At 34.9% G+C, this 15,686-nt stretch overlaps 1 protein-coding gene across 17 annotated transcripts in view; it reads left to right on the forward strand.

Moving 5' to 3' along the window:
- NEK1 (NIMA related kinase 1) overlaps nt 1-13,334 on the forward strand; it is a 41,811-nt gene extending 28,477 nt beyond the window's left edge. For all 17 annotated transcript variants that reach the window (XM_014878537.2, XM_014878532.2, XM_088163597.1 and 14 more), the window contains 14 exons: nt 482-577; nt 1,063-1,236; nt 2,199-2,267; nt 2,348-2,579; nt 3,648-3,800; nt 4,478-4,663; nt 5,245-5,362; nt 5,562-5,644; nt 6,557-6,774; nt 7,335-7,489; nt 8,372-8,583; nt 10,626-10,759; nt 11,039-11,171; nt 13,153-13,334. In XM_014878537.2, the coding sequence (XP_014734023.2) occupies nt 482-577; nt 1,063-1,236; nt 2,199-2,267; nt 2,348-2,579; nt 3,648-3,800; nt 4,478-4,663; nt 5,245-5,362; nt 5,562-5,644; nt 6,557-6,774; nt 7,335-7,489; nt 8,372-8,583; nt 10,626-10,759; nt 11,039-11,171; nt 13,153-13,166 (1,977 nt within the window). In that variant the 3' untranslated portion in view covers nt 13,167-13,334. The remainder of the gene's footprint in view (nt 1-481; nt 578-1,062; nt 1,237-2,198; nt 2,268-2,347; nt 2,580-3,647; nt 3,801-4,477; nt 4,664-5,244; nt 5,363-5,561; nt 5,645-6,556; nt 6,775-7,334; nt 7,490-8,371; nt 8,584-10,625; nt 10,760-11,038; nt 11,172-13,152) is intronic.
- The last annotated feature ends 2,352 nt before the right edge of the window (nt 13,335-15,686 follow it).

The raw sequence follows: 15,686 nt of genomic DNA on the forward strand, positions 1-15,686 counted from the left end.
TTGCTCTTGTCTGTTCTATGATTTTTCCTCCACCACCTGCAAAGTATAGTGTAGAAGCAAGCTAACCTTATGCCTAACCTGAAAACTAGAGGTGAAACAGCAAATGTAGCTTTTTGTGTTTAAGTTGGGAACATTTAAACTGAATATTTAATTTTTTTATTAATGCATTTGTCTTCAAAGCTAATTTTAAGTGTAGTTTTTAATTTTACATTACTCTGTTTAAGATTACTATATGCACTAAAAATACAACCATGCAAATCAAGAACTGCAATTAAATTTTGAGGAGTTGCCATTATTCCAACATAGATGATTAATTATTATACTTGTATGGTGATTTTGCTAGTGAAGTGATCCTTTTATAGTCTATACCGTAGTGAGAGAAAGGGACTTGAGTAATCCAAGAATATTCCTTTTTAAAACGTTCCATGAAATAGGCTGCTGATTATTTTAAGTTGGTCTCTTTTTTGCTTGTTTACTGTAGGCCCAAGCAAATGCTCGTGCTGCAGTTCTGAAGGAACAGTTGGAGAGAAAGAGAAAGGAAGCCTATGAAAGAGAGAAAAGAGCCTGGGAAGAACATGTAAGAAAATAAATCTGTTTCATGCAGTTGAAGTATGTAGGGCCATGTCTTGGTATAAATAAAATCCTATATTATGATTTTTCAAGACAAGCAGTTCTGAAATTGGAGAGGGTATCTTGTGTCAGTCAGAATTCCCTAATTAGAAGCCTAATCTTAAGTAAGCTTGCAGGAAGACTTCAAAACATCAAACCTAAGAATCATTCGGATCACCCCAACTATTTTATTAATGGTCTGTTATTGACCTAAATTTATTTTATCTTCTTTAGTGTACCATGGAACAAATCCAACTAATAATATTATGACTAGAAAAAGCAGTTATGTGAAACTGACAAATTGATGTACAGTGGGCAGTTGTCTTTTGTGTGAATGTATGGCATTATTGTCCTTCTGTAAGGATTATATGAGCCTAATTGATAATACTATGTTTAATGTGCAGTCTTGAAGTTAATTTTTGATTTAAATTTTTTTTAATTGAATCTATACAGCTGATTGCAAAAGGGATAAAGAATCCTAATGTGCCTTTTCATGTGGAAGCTACAGAACATAGTCCTATGAATGGACTACAAGAGCCTGGAGCAGCTCTTCCCAAGCCACAACTTCCAGTGAAGCCTGGTGTACCTGTCATCTCCATGACTTCTGCTTTGAAGGAAGTGGGTGTGGTAGGTATTTTGCTGAGTGGGTAAAATGAATGGAAAGGAAATAGATACTGATTGGAAGGAGGATACAGAGAAAATGTATAGGTTAGGTCGAAAAAAATTATTAAGGAAATTTGTTGCTTCTAATTGTGAAAAATAATTTTTTTAAAACAAAAAAAAATTTAAAAGAAACCAAAGCTTGAATGCTCGTTTTTGTACTTTCACCTAAGCTGTTTCTAAATTTCAGTGTAGTGTGGTAGTTCATACTATATTCAACCCTGAAGGCTATAACTATGGGAATAGAGCAAAACTTACACTAAAGAGTATATATAAAATATAATACACTGAAAGGTGTCAGCTGATAGCTGGAAAAATAAATCATGTTTAGACAAATACTTAAATCATTAGCATATTTTTTCCATGTAGACAGCTTGTCTCACAGTGATGCAAGACAGTGACTATAAGAGAGTAAAATAGCACAGAGAGCAATTGGAAATGGAGAATACGAGTCTTGTACACAGATGATAAATTCTACATGTTTGCCTTCAATATGTAGTTTGCTTACTTGCATATGACTTAATTGTCTCCTTTCCCTTCTGTTTTTTCCTCATAAACTAGCCTTGACTCTGTACTTGCCACTTTTTTGATTCTCTTGTAGAATTACTCATTTGTAGCATGGGAATTCAGTGGCATCTTGCTGTAGAGGTCATATCTGACTTTATCTCTACATGTTTCGTGCTCTGAAATCTCATTTATCTCTTTAAATTGTGTGATTCATTTACTCATCACTTTCAGATTCGTTCAAAGATAGAAGGTGCCTTGAAATTCTGTCTTTGGGATAGAATGAAACAGAATAATCAAGCATTCTGTTTCAGTCTACTTGCAGTTGTCATTGGAAAGGTTTTATTATGTCTATTACTATTCTCAAGATAACTTTTTTCTGACATGTTCTTCTACTTTCTATTTCATGCTTCTTGGACTTAAAGGATGAACATGCAATAACTGCTGTCCAGGAATCTGAGGAGGAAATAAAAAAGCCAGATATTGCAATACAAGTATGTCAAATTATATACAGTTTCATTTAGGTATCTTTTTAAGAAAGGCACTATTTTAATACATATGTTCCTTCTTTCAGAATAAGCGAGAAATTCTACGAAGATTAAATCAAAATCTTAAAGCTCAAGAAGATGAGAAAGGAAAAAAGGAGGGTAAAAATACCTCTGAATCAGCTGGAGCTGAACATGGTAAGGAACAACAAGGTGACCAGCCACTTCTGGGAGATCGCAAAAAATGGGAACCTGGGGCATCCGAGTTGGTCGTTCCTCTCGCTCAGTTGTCGATGGAAGATTCTCTCTCTGGAACAGAGTGTAAGTACTTTTTCTTTGTCACTGTGGTATTAGTAAATCAGTTTGCCATGTGTAGTGTGTGTTTTTATAAAGCAAGTATTGTTTATTATTAAAATCTTGTTGTCAGTTACATGCCATCCACATCTAAAAAGCAGGTGGTTATATATTCCTTTAAACTAGGAATAAGGCACAGGCTGAGTAGTTAAATGGCCTGCAGGAGATTAAAAAAATAATTTCCTAATTTCAACAGCAAAAAGTTACCTAATTAAATGCATGTTACTTTCTTTGTGTCTTTTAAATATGCACTAATTTAACAGAAAGAATAAAAAGCTTTTTAAATGTATGAAAGTATCTTATTTAACTTGAAAATCCTGTTATGTTGTGTTATCAGTAGGAAAAAAAATAACTGAGGGTTTTTCTCGATTTATATCTGTTACTTCTGTTGAGCCTTTCTTAAATCAAGACTGTCATTCGATTTTCTGCTTGCCTTCTCTGGTCTTTTGGTTGGAACCCCTTTTTCCTGGCTTCAGTATATCTTACTAAAAGTTTGTTTCACATTGTAGGAAGAAATAATCATGGAGAATGTGACAGACTTGTATCTTTGCATAGTAGTTCTATACTGCTGGAATGTTAGAAGATGAAGAAACTTCTTGTACTCTGTTTTTTTTTTTTTGCTTTATATCCTATTTTCCTTGGAGGGAGAATTAACAGAAATAAATGTAAAAGGATAGCAAGACAAGAAACTTTCTAGTTTACCTTTTCAAAGTAAAGACCATTCCATGCTGGTGTTAAGCATTTCTCATACTGCTTTCTTTAGGAGTACCTGAATTTCTGAAAAGAGCTACTGCTGCTATTAAGTTGCATGTGTAAACTGGTATTGAATAACTCCTGTTATTGACTGGAATTGGCAGAAAAAAACCTCTAGATAAGCACAGTATTTAGGCTGTCTGACTTGGGGTGAGGTGACATGAGTTCTAGCTTTGTAACCTGTTTATTTTTGTGGAGGTTGTTTGTTTGTTTATTCTATAGAAAATTAATAAAAATTTCTAATTTAGAAAAGTTTTTGTATTTGTGTTTGTGTCCCAACAGGTCAAACTCTGGGGGAAGTAATTAAGTTAGATACTGGTGAACCCCACAGGAAAGTCTGGGGCAAAAGTCCTACTGATTCAGTTCTGAGGATCCTAGGAGAAGCAGAGCTGCAGTTGCAAACTGACATACTTGAGGAGCAAGATGAGATAAATGGTAAGGACATGGGTAATTATCTGCACTTCACGTGTAGTGACAGTTAATCTACTGAGAAAAATGTTGAAGTAATAGAAGCATATTCTTATATTCTCTCTTGCTTTCTACTTCTGGGTGTTGCCTCAGTTCTGAATATAAGCACAAGCTGATACTGGAGGACACCAAAATATTTCAAACTCAGTGAAGTGGTAAGAAATTATCCAGGATGTGCTGAAAGGAAAGGATCTTCATTATGCTGAAAAGTCTTAAACTTTGCCTTTTAATAGAAACAATCCTATTTTTTGAAAGGATGTCATCATCTGAATATTGCATTAGATGCTTCCTGTAACCTTATTGGCAGCATGTGACTTACCATATCCGTGGTTTTTTTGTTTTGTTATGTTTTTTGGTTTTTTGGGTTTTTTCCTGGTTAACTCCTGCCATTCATTCTTTCTAAGGACGAAAGGACTTACATTTTTTCCAAATACAAACTTGTACTAATGATAATGAAACTATGAAATTCAAATATTAATATTTCTAGCATTCTTCTTTATGATAGTTGTACTAAAAGCATGCAATTTTTTTTCAGTTTTTCTTTAAAGAAACAAAAATTCCCAACTTACCTTATTACCCATGTTGTAGTTTTTAATCCAAATATGGTGAAGTACTGTTTAGATAATAGAATAATTTTCTGGTAGGTACTGCAGAACTTCTTGAAGGAGATCATCAGTCTTCATCAGAGGAGAAGGAAGAGAAGTCTTTCTCTTCTGTTGGAGCTCAGTCTGCCGTACCAGTTGGTGTTACAAAGTCTGTCATGACTGTGCCAGAAGAATCTCAAAGAACTCAACCCACCCTGGTGCAGAGCGAACCTATTATGCTGGATGGTAACTCATTTCATCAAAAATTCTACTTAAAATCTGTTTATTGAATGCAGTAAATGAAGTAATGATTCTGTATACTTTTATATCTTCCCATAAGTAATGTGCAGTTTTTTTATTAACACGTTTTAGGTAGGACCAGGTGCTTTCTATGCCTGTGTTGTAATTTGATTAGTAAATTGCCAGGAACATTTTTTTGTGTGCTTTTAGAAAACTTCAGAGTACAAGTAGAATTCTAAAGTGCTGCAAAATTTTTCTTGTTAATTTGGTGGGGTTTTGATTTATTTCTCCCTATCAATTGTGCTGGAATCTTTTCCCCTGTATGATATCAGCATCCTTTTGATTTCTGAGGGCATGTTAATGAGGTTTTTAGAAGACATAGTTCATTGGAGCTTTAAGATACTCTTCTGGTATCAGAAAAAACCCAAAACTTTTGGCTCTGGGATTACAAAACTTCTGCTGTTTCTGCAAAACGCAGAAAATTATTAAAGCTGAAGGATTTAAATGTAATCTTAAAATGTATACTCCCCCATCTTGTTGCTTGGTTGGAATTAATTTTTAATAAGGTAAATTACTATTAATTTTAGAGCCTGATGATTTGGAAGCAGAGGTGCTGGAAGAAATGGAGGCTATGCACCAGAGTAAGAAGAATAAGGAGTTTCCTAGCACTGTTAATGAAGTGTGGGTAAAAGAGAAAGAGGATACGTAAGTATTCTCTTCTGACCTCTCTTTCCCCAGTTCAAACAACTGAGCTTTAACTGACTTGTATTTGGATGTGTCCATTAAAATTACCCTAAAGCTTCATTGCTTGCTGCTGTGTTAGTTTTACTGCACTTGATGCCTTCAATAGACTAATGACCATTTTTTACATGGTATTTCTCCTTGATGTGCTGTGTTGTAATAGGACACAGCATGACGGAGTGAATGAGACAGCTTCGGAGAAAGCAGTGCTCAACAAGGCACAACCACCAAAGGAAACTCCAGCAGGTCAGTACAAGTCTCGTGTTCCGTGGCTTGTCAGTGTGGGTGCTTCAGCCATCCCTTCTCACTTCATTAACCCCAAAGGTGCAAGTTTTTATTTGCTTCTTTAGTTCTTATTTCTTATGATTTTTTCGTATGGATTAGGAAGACAAATTGTGGGTATTATGTTTGCCACTTTGGAGGAGAATGTGTTACAAGAAAGCTGCACTGTATATAGATGAACAGGACAGTGGCCCATACTGATGGGCATAACTTTCTGAATGTTACAGCTTTTTCAAATGACTATTTAGGATGTTATGAGATCTGATTATTTACTTAGTATAAGTGTTGCTTTGTTTATACACATCTCTAATTAATACTGAGCTGCAGCTCAATATTTTAAGTGGCTGCTAATGACAATCTTTTATCTTTATTGCGTGGAAGAATGGCTTGTTCTTGGAGGTCTGGGAAATAATTACAGAAAAAACATCGTCAGTACTGTCAAGTATCATTGGTGATAGTCTTGCATCTAGTTAAGGGTGGCTTAAGCAAACTGGATGGGTTTTTCCCCCTGTTTGGGAGAATTATATTGAGATAACTTCAAAGAAATCTAGTATAAGGTTATAAGCAACAGGTGAAAATGGATGACACAGTATCAGACATGGACTGGATAATGGGAAAACAGAAGGTCTGAGAACAGAACAGGCTATAGCTGAAGGTTGTATATTCTCCAAGAGTTTAAATGGGAAAATTTCACATTGCAATTGTATTTACTAAAACAATCAAAAATATTTTAATACTTTTAAAGTGCTATCTACTTTTCCCTCTAATTGTGTAACAGGAATTAGTTAGATATGTTCCCAGTAGTTACCTATTCCTTAAGTATCTTGGGGTTTTCATCTAGTTAGGTTTGTAACAGACTTTCTTTTACCACATCAGAAACTTGTTCCAGTGACTCTCAGCCAGCTGAACCCTTATTCCAGAGGGTAATACAGCCCACAGCTGTACCAACAGCCTCACCAGTTCTGTCATCTCAGTCTTCACAGGAAGAGTCTTTTGTACCTCGTTCACGCTCCATATCACCAGCAAGAAATAAAGGCAAAAGTTCATTGTTGATTGGACTTTCTACAGGACTTTTTGATGCAAATGACCCAAAGGCAAGTTTAAAAAACTAAAAGTAAATACTTTTTTGTTCTATAGTATTATTCTTACTTTCTTATTGAAGTTGAATGAGGCCCGGAACACATGGCACAACTCTTTCAGCAGGTGTTTGTATTTGTCTAGCCATGTCTGCTCTGTAGTTCAACTGCACTGTGCTCATGGTATCAGCAAGTCTCATGCAGCAGTGAAAGTCTCTGGATTCACCATTCGGCCTTCTATGTTCCAGGTGTTTGTGGAGGAATTCCACCCTTTCTCTGAGACATTGCTGAGGGAGTTCATGAAGACATTCCTAACTTGCCCTCTCTGCTTTCTCCCTTTTGTGCAGTTTTTAAGAATTATCACTACCTTGCCATCACAAGCAGTCACTAAACAGGGCAGCAATCTTTTAATTTCTGCCAACTAAGTGATTTTTTCCCTGTAGGATTTAATCTACTAGCGCAACTTCTGGCTGTGAAGCAGGAAGCCTGAAGAACAGTGAAATCCCATTTTAAAGTATTTTGTAAACTCAGACTGTCTTTAATATTGTTACCAAGCAGGCTTTCTATTGCCTTTGTAGATGTTGAGAACATGTTCACTCCCAGATCTTTACAAACTGTACAGAACTTTAGTTGATGTTCCCAGTGTAGCGGATGTGCAGCATCAACATAATCTTGAAATTGAAGATACGGAAGATGAGCAAGCCAAAGAAGGACCCTCTGACTCTGAGGATATGTGAGTGTATTAAGTTTATCAAGTATTTCAGCAGGCATCTTAGATCAAGAATGTTTTTGGTTAGACACTAACTGTTATACATACTGCCAGCATGGAATTTTTACCCAGATTTTAAAAATTTTGTATTGAATCACCATTTACTTTCAGTCTTGTTAAAGAGATTTGAGAAGCTAATGGGGTATACTGCATACAATAGGTGTCTGAGTTTCCTTCCCAATATCTATCCAAGGTGCCATTCTGTCTGGTGTCTGCAACTTGCATTTTGCTCAAGCAACTCAAAGTTGATTGCTATTGCTTTTCTAGAAATTAAAATGTCTTGAATATTTCCTTTTTTCCTGTGTTCTGGGAATCTTGCTCATTTATCTCCTCTAGTGTTGTATTACAATGTTCTTCAAGTCTCTCAAATTCTTTTAGAGGCTTCAAAATCTGACCCTGGAATTGACTATTCCCCACATCTTGGACAGTCTGGTGTATCTATTCTGATTACATCTAGATTTCTTTTGGCTCCAGACACATTTTTATCTGGATTGAAAATGTTGTATTTGCCAGGGTTCTATAATATTGCACAAATACAAGGATTTTGAAATTACCTTACTAATAAAGTTGAATTGAGGACTTACTATCTTTTTATGAGACTGTGGCACATCTGTTTATTCCCTGTATATGTTGCATGATACAATGATATCAATGCTGTAGTCATGTTGGACTGAGGTCACAAATAGCTGTGGGAGAGGCATGGAGGGTGGAGGATGTCTCTTTTTTATTTTCCCCTCCGGCTAGACTGGCTTTTCAATTTGCTGCTTAACAAAAGAAATGAGCTCTTTCTACAGGGTTTGTCTTGCAAAGTATTAATTATATGAACTTTATATTACATTCCTTTAGTATGTTTGGAGAGACAGATACAGATTTGCAGGAGCTCCGGGATTCAATGGAACAGTTGCTTAGGGAGCAGCCTAGTGAGGAAATGAGTGAAGAAGAGGAGTCTACTTTAAAGGCTAATGCCATGGAATGCATAACAAATGGTACTGAGCTGGATGAAGGAGATGAAAATAACCCCAGCAGTGAAAGTGCTCTTAATGAAGAATGGCAGTCAGGTATAATTTCTGTTATTCCTGTTTTAAAAGTTATTTATTCACGTTAAAAATTTAGGCACAGAATAATATTTTAGCTTCATTAACTTATAATGAAGTAAAGCTCTAATTGATAGTTTTATACACAAGTTTAAACAAATCAGATAATATTCCGACTTTCTGAATGTTAAGGTCAACATGTAAGCAACATTGCATGTTGCACATTAAAGCTTGGCTTTTTGTTGGATAGTGATGGTAAGTGCCTTTTTCTCTAAGTTGTCTAAAACTGGCTTCAAGGAAGATCAAAGACAGAATGCATTGTATGTCTTAAATAATTCACGGCTGTAAGTGTGAAAAAGAAATAACAAATGACATGACTGGAGTATCTGGGATCCAGCTTAAATTACAGTTAAGTCATTTAACATGCAGTCAAAAGGAACATGAAATTATTCACCTTGTCCTTAGCCAAAATTAGATATTAATGCAGTCAGACTAAAAGTGAGACAGGTAAATTAATTACTGCTTTTAGCATTTTGCATTAGATATGCGCAATGTCCTGCAGTCTCATTTCTGTCGTTTAAGTTCTGGTGGAAATACAAGTATTTTACTCTTGCTGTTAAGTTACGTGCAATTAGAAATATAGTTATGAAAAGATGCAGAAAATCAGTAACTCATCTAAAACAAAGCTTTTGTGTAATTTTTATTGAAGAAAAATTTCAACAGATTGAACATATAATAATGCATTCCAATAATTATTTTAAGGTAAAATAAGCTTTGTTAATGTCTTTAATTTTGTGGCAGTGCTCATGTTATACACTAGTAGCATGCAATACTGTCTGTGTCTGTGATTCTGCTGTTAATGCAAGTGCTAGTGTTTACTACCAATGTCCTGCCTTCTACATATTCCATAAGAATTTCAAGTTTCATTGTTGGGGCAGGGAGAAAGGCAAGCCAGCCTTCAAAAGGGTAACAGATAGAACTTGAGACAAAATCTGCTGAGGATCTAGATGTTAAATAGAGGATTAGAAATAACCTATATGGGTTTTTAATGCATATACAACTTTTTATTTTAATGATAATTTCTTATTGATTTGACCGTTGATTCTTGAATGAAGGATATGATTTGGTCAGGACTATACCTTATACTCATCATATATAAGAATTGTAAGTAGTAGAGTTCTAATACTAACTCATGAAGTCTGTGATCTATCAGATAATAGTATTTAAAGATTTGATATTATATGCTCTGAAATGTATGAAGTTTTTCCCTAGTGGACAAGTTCTTTCCAAATTTGGATGCTTGTTTAAGAAAGTATTTTTCCTGCATTTTATAATGGAGTTTTACATAGGGATTCTGTCTTGTATTTCTTAAAACATCATTTTTGTAAGATTTGCCTAATGTTTTACCATTACAACCTGTTTTTAAGGTTTCTGTAGCCTATAAGCAAAATTATCTTGGTTTCTGTCCTTCGTCTTATTGCACCACTTGGCATACCTAATTTGCTACACAAAGGAGATGCATTTGTAAAAGAACAAGGAACTCTGTAGCTAAATTTAGTACTGGTTTTTTTAGACTTGCTCCATGGAACAAGATGCATCTCAGGGCAGAAAGTAGTGGATGGGTAACATACATGTCCCTATTTTTTGCTAGAAGACAGCTGCTTCATTAAGGAACTTCCTTCCCTTGTGTGGGACAGCCACTGAACCCTTCATGAGTTTCACCTCAGAAATTTATAGAGTGTTGGTATGGAACTTGACCTACTTTGCTAACTAAAATTCTGCTTTAAGACCATACCTTGTTTTCCTTCAGGCTGAACACCCCTCTCAGTAATTGTCAGAGTGGGGTTTACAGGGGATAGCTTCCCATTTGGGATTCGGGATTTTTTTCAAGAAAGGGACTATTCCTATTTTCTTGCACTGTGTCAGAAAATCTGCCAACGTCATCCACTGCTCCTGAGCTTACCTGTTTGGTTGCTTTTAAAGGATATTTGTTTTAGAGATTTAGAAACAGAATTAAGAATGTAGGAAGACTGAGGGGGTTTTACTGTTGTTTTCTTTCTTTCTAGATAATAGTGATGGAGAGATTGCCAGTGAATGTGAAGAATGTGATAGTATCTTCAGCCATTTAGAAGAGTTGAGATATAACCTGGAGCAGGAAATAGGCTTTGATAAATTAATTGAAGTTTATGAGAAAATAAAGGTTTGTGGAATAAGCTCAAGTGGAACTATTTTAAGAAACAAGTACCTAGGACTGTTTGCTGTGCCAGTTAACTAATTGCTTTGCATGACTAGAGAAAACGTTTTTTTATAAATTTTTTTCATCTGTTTTGGCACACTAAAATATTAACAGAGAGAATGCTCAGCCAGTGGATTAAAGAGAAGAACTTGGGGTTTAACCATGAGTTGCACTTAATAAATTTGAACTATTTAATTTTTTACCCATTTTAATTTTGGCAACATGGTTTGTTCTTTCCCCTAGGCTATACTTGAAGATGAAGATGAAAATATTGATATTTGTTCAACCATAGTTCAGACTGTTCTTGGAAATGAGCACAAACACCTGTATGCCAAAATACTTCACCTGGTAATGGCAGATGGAGCCTACCAAGAAGGTAATCTCAATGTATCCTGGCAATTACAGATTGTCTTACATTCTTTCTTGGTCATATACAATATAAGTTCTAATATACTTTTAAAACATCACAGTATCACAAAATATAGAACATATCTGTGCTTTGGTATATTGATTGGCTAAATTAATTAAAATTTTCCACAAAGGGTATTTTTATTCCTGCCACAAGAAATGTGGCAAACTTTGCTGACCACTCTGATTTGACAGAATTTGCATGTACAGTCAACTGTAATAATAATTAGATTGCAAAAGGTACAATATAATTTTTAAATTTCTGTAAAACAGTTTCACGGATGGGCAAAGGAAATCCAGCAAAAAACTTGCAGAATCAAAACCAATTTTATCTTAAGAATTAATGAAATTTTAGCTAAAATAGTATTATGCTTTCTGTAATGTTACTAGGTTGCACCATCATTTCTTTTCTGAAAATTTCACGGAGCTCTTTATTCTATAATTAGCATTTTTCAGAAGACCTTGATGTGTATGTACCATCCATCTTAGTTGGTGACTCAGTAATACATGAAAATAATTTATTTTGCTCTGGAGCCCTGCCCAGCTTAGCACAGGTTACAAGGCAGATGGATGTTTCTTTCAGAGAGATGAATCTTTCAGAGTCACTCTTACGAAAAACCACGCAGACCATCATCAGTGGGGGAATGATTTTGGTTTTTTTCATTTCTCTGATGTCAGAAATTTAACTGCAGTTATGTATTTTTAGATTTCTAATGGTGAAAGTCTTCACTGGAGAGGGAAAAAAGAAGAAATCTAAAATTTTAATCAGTTTTATAGAAATCAGAAGCATCTTCTATTGGCTTTAAAAGTGTGTGTAATAATCACCATATAATGTATTTCAATTTTCAAAAAAATATTCTAGTGCATGTTAAGCAATATGTACTTTCTGCATCTTTGAAATGCTTTTACAAATGTGTTGCATTAGCAGTGCAAAGTCAAGTAAGTGTACAGCTTTCTATGACTTTTATATGTAAATAATTAAGGGGGGGTGTCTTAAAACTAGTTATAAAAACATAATAATTTTTTAAAAAATTCTAATCCAAATTACATCTTCCCAATTTTTTTTTTCTATTGATATAGAACTTCTAGGTAAGAACAATCAGTTCCATGTTGTTTTCATGCTGTGTTAGAGAAATATGACAGAGAAATGTCTGAAAAATATTTTTTCAGGCACATTTTATTGATTTAATGACAGATTTGGAAAGATACAGCGTAGTAGTTCATTTTTCCAGTGTCCAAAAGACTGGCAATGTAGAATAACAAGAAAATGGTTACTATAGTGTCACCATTTTCTTTTGCTTGCTACTCTGCTTTAAGGATATTTTAAAACTAGTACTAAAAGGCTTAAATGAAAATTTGCTGAAATGTTGACATATAAATTATAAGCTGTTGTCTGAGTGAATCCTGTTAAAATGAGCTGACTTTCATCTTGCAAAATACTGATTAACAAGTGGCTACTTTTATTAGATTCAGTTCTAATTCTGAATTTTACAAATCTGTGGTAGCATCCAAAAATGATAAGAAAAAGTAATTCTATACATTTCAGACACTTAAATTAAAAAGTCCTATGCTAATAGGGGTGAATAGAGGACAACAGACAGAAGGATCTTCATGAGCTTCTGCCTCAAAAGCCTTATACTCTTCAAATAAGAAATGTTGGGAGAAAATCTCTGTTGCTTTTTCCTAAGAGGATTATTCTAACTGAAGCAGGCCACTTGAGGTGCAACTATCTTAAATTCACTAATCCAAGATGACACGATGTTCAGTATTTGTGTGTAGTGCTTTAAGGTAGCTTTGGTCATGGTCACCTCATTGGTGACAGACTTAGTGGATTCTTGTGTTATTGCTCACTGAATTGTTTCTAGATTGTTTTGTAACCCTAGCTTGAATTGTGTCTCTGTGTGTCTCTCCTTTTCACATTGTCCCTCCCCCTCTTCTACTTTTTACAGGTAATGATGAATAAACCTGACTCAGGAAATTCCTTAGTGCTTACTACATATCAGTGTCTGAAGTCTGCACAGCTGAACAACAAATTGTAGTGGAGAATGTAGCATGGGACAGGAGGGGCAAGACTTGAAAAAAGAATGTTGATTGTATGAAAAAGAGAAAAAACATGCCTTTTAAACTGAGATACCTTTAGAGTTCTCTTGTGTGGATTTTCATCTGTGTTCCTTAAATATTAGTTGCCCAAAATTAAAAAAAACCCACACCAACCAACAACAACAACAACAAAATCACCAAACCCAAAAACCTCAACAAACCAAACAAAAAACCCTCAAACCTGTAACCTCTCAAATTTCAAAAGAAACAGAGAAAGAAATACCTGTATATATTCTGATACAAAGCTGAGACCTATAATTAAAACAGAATTTCTGCCATGTGAACAGATAGCAGGTATGGTTGAACAGTTGGAAGCATTACTGTGTTGTGGAAATATTCACATCTAGCTATTCACTTACATATTTCAAGTAGTTTTTCTTTACACCTACACAAAGAAATCATTTTATTTTATTGACCCTCATGGTTGTATTTTAATAGTATCTTAATCTAGTGATCCAGTTCATGCATTTCACTTATTGTATTTTGAAGCTGAAGGCTTCTGTTACATCTGAAATATCTTGGTGGTTTTTCTGAATGAGGGCAAACTGGTACATAAGTCATGATTGAAATATCTGGAGGGTGTTGAGACTCTATAATCCCTTTGGAGCTAGAATACTCTTTTTTCCAAAATTTTTCTTGTTTTTCTTCCTTCCGTTTTCTATCCCCATCTCAAAACTCTCAATTGTTTACATCTCTTGACTTTTTTAATCTGGTCAATGATGATGTTGAACTGAAAGGGGGAGGGGGTTTCCAGTTTGGCTTTGAAGTCTGAGTGTTCTAGTCATTGCTCCAGCAGCCACGGGGGAACATGAAACATTGCAGCCACAAGTGCTGTGTTATACTTCACATCTTCTGGATCCTGTATTGTATAACTTACTTTCCACCGCCCTACAAGCAAAACCAGGTTTCTTCTGACACACATTTTCTTGTTCCTCATGTCCAAGCAGTACTATACAGGGCACGGTACTCTGCAGGGACATTAGGGATTCTGTTGTTTTCCATTCATCGTCTCTGCATCAGCTTTACTGGTTTACCCATTACAATAAGTTTCTTGTTACGAATTTGATGAACTGTCAAACTTCCAAGTGCCCTATTGGAGAAAAATAGGTTTGGTTTCTTTTTTTTTTCAGCTACAATCAGTCACAATCTAAAACTATCAAAAGTTGCTTTTCCACAAAGTAAAAAACAAGTATGTGTATATATATATTTATTATTTAAACTGTCAAAATATGTACATGATTTTTGTATAATTGTTTTATGGTGTCATTATTAAAATTTTACCCACTGAAAAGTGTTGATTTTTTCAGTCAGATGCCAAACGTACTTTAGTTCAGCAGTATCATGGGAATCTGCAGTGAGAATAAAATTAATAATTCATTCCCTTAAAGAGATTATTCTTTATATCCTTATTTCTTTGATAAACGCCTCTTACTTCATCTGATGGGAAACTATGATCAGTTGTTGGAAACCGTGTTGCTTCTGGGCTGTGCTGCTTCTCTTCTTGTTCCCTTTCCTTCTTTATTTCCTTTTTCTTAACTTCCCACAGTAAACTTTTTACCAGGCTTCTCTTTCATTCTATATTTCACTGCTGCATAATCTATTCAGAGAGATGATCTTCATGAGCTACATCACTCATGACATTTAGCAAATACACCTTAAAACTCTATTAAAGAATGATTCTGAATTATTTTCCTTTTTCAGGTTTGATTTTTCAAGTCATACCTTGCCCACGTTTTGGAGGAAGGGAGAATTCAAAACCTTTAGATTTAAAATAATATAGAATAACTGTATGGAAACAACAAAATATACAACTGGTGTATTCTGTCCTCTATGGTTTTGAATCTCCTTAAGGTGATACAGTCTTACTGAAGTTAAGGATTGGGCTGTGTTCACTTCATTTAAATTGAAGTTGTATCATTATTGACAGTCTTCAATTTTTATGCAGTGTACTGGCTTGCTTCTTGTGAGAAAAATGGGCATAATCTGCAGACTGCAAGATTTACAAACAGAGCTTTTTACCAATTAATAATTTGAAAAATACGTGTAGATTATGGACAGCTTTTCAAGAATAATCTTCAAACCTGCCACCCAAGACTGAATATCCTTGAAAACCCTCAAAAGCTAACTTAAAACCAACACAGTAAATAAGTTTGTCTGCAAAATAAATACTTAATCTGAAATGTTAAATCCGTATTTAACATACTCTACAATGACGCCAAGGACAGTGTGGCTGCAAGATACTTAATTGGCCTGTAAGCAATTTATTGAAATTAGTTGAGCATTTGGCTTGCGTGCATATTACATTCACCTTGAAGAATTTTCTGTTGTAGTTCTAGCTGCAAATTGAGAAATGGAATGGTATTTTTCACAGAAAACATTCTGT

Source organism: Sturnus vulgaris, chromosome 4 (genome assembly GCF_052056855.1).
Source record: "Sturnus vulgaris isolate bStuVul1 chromosome 4, bStuVul1.hap1, whole genome shotgun sequence".
Classification (NCBI taxonomy): Eukaryota; Metazoa; Chordata; class Aves; order Passeriformes; family Sturnidae; genus Sturnus; species Sturnus vulgaris.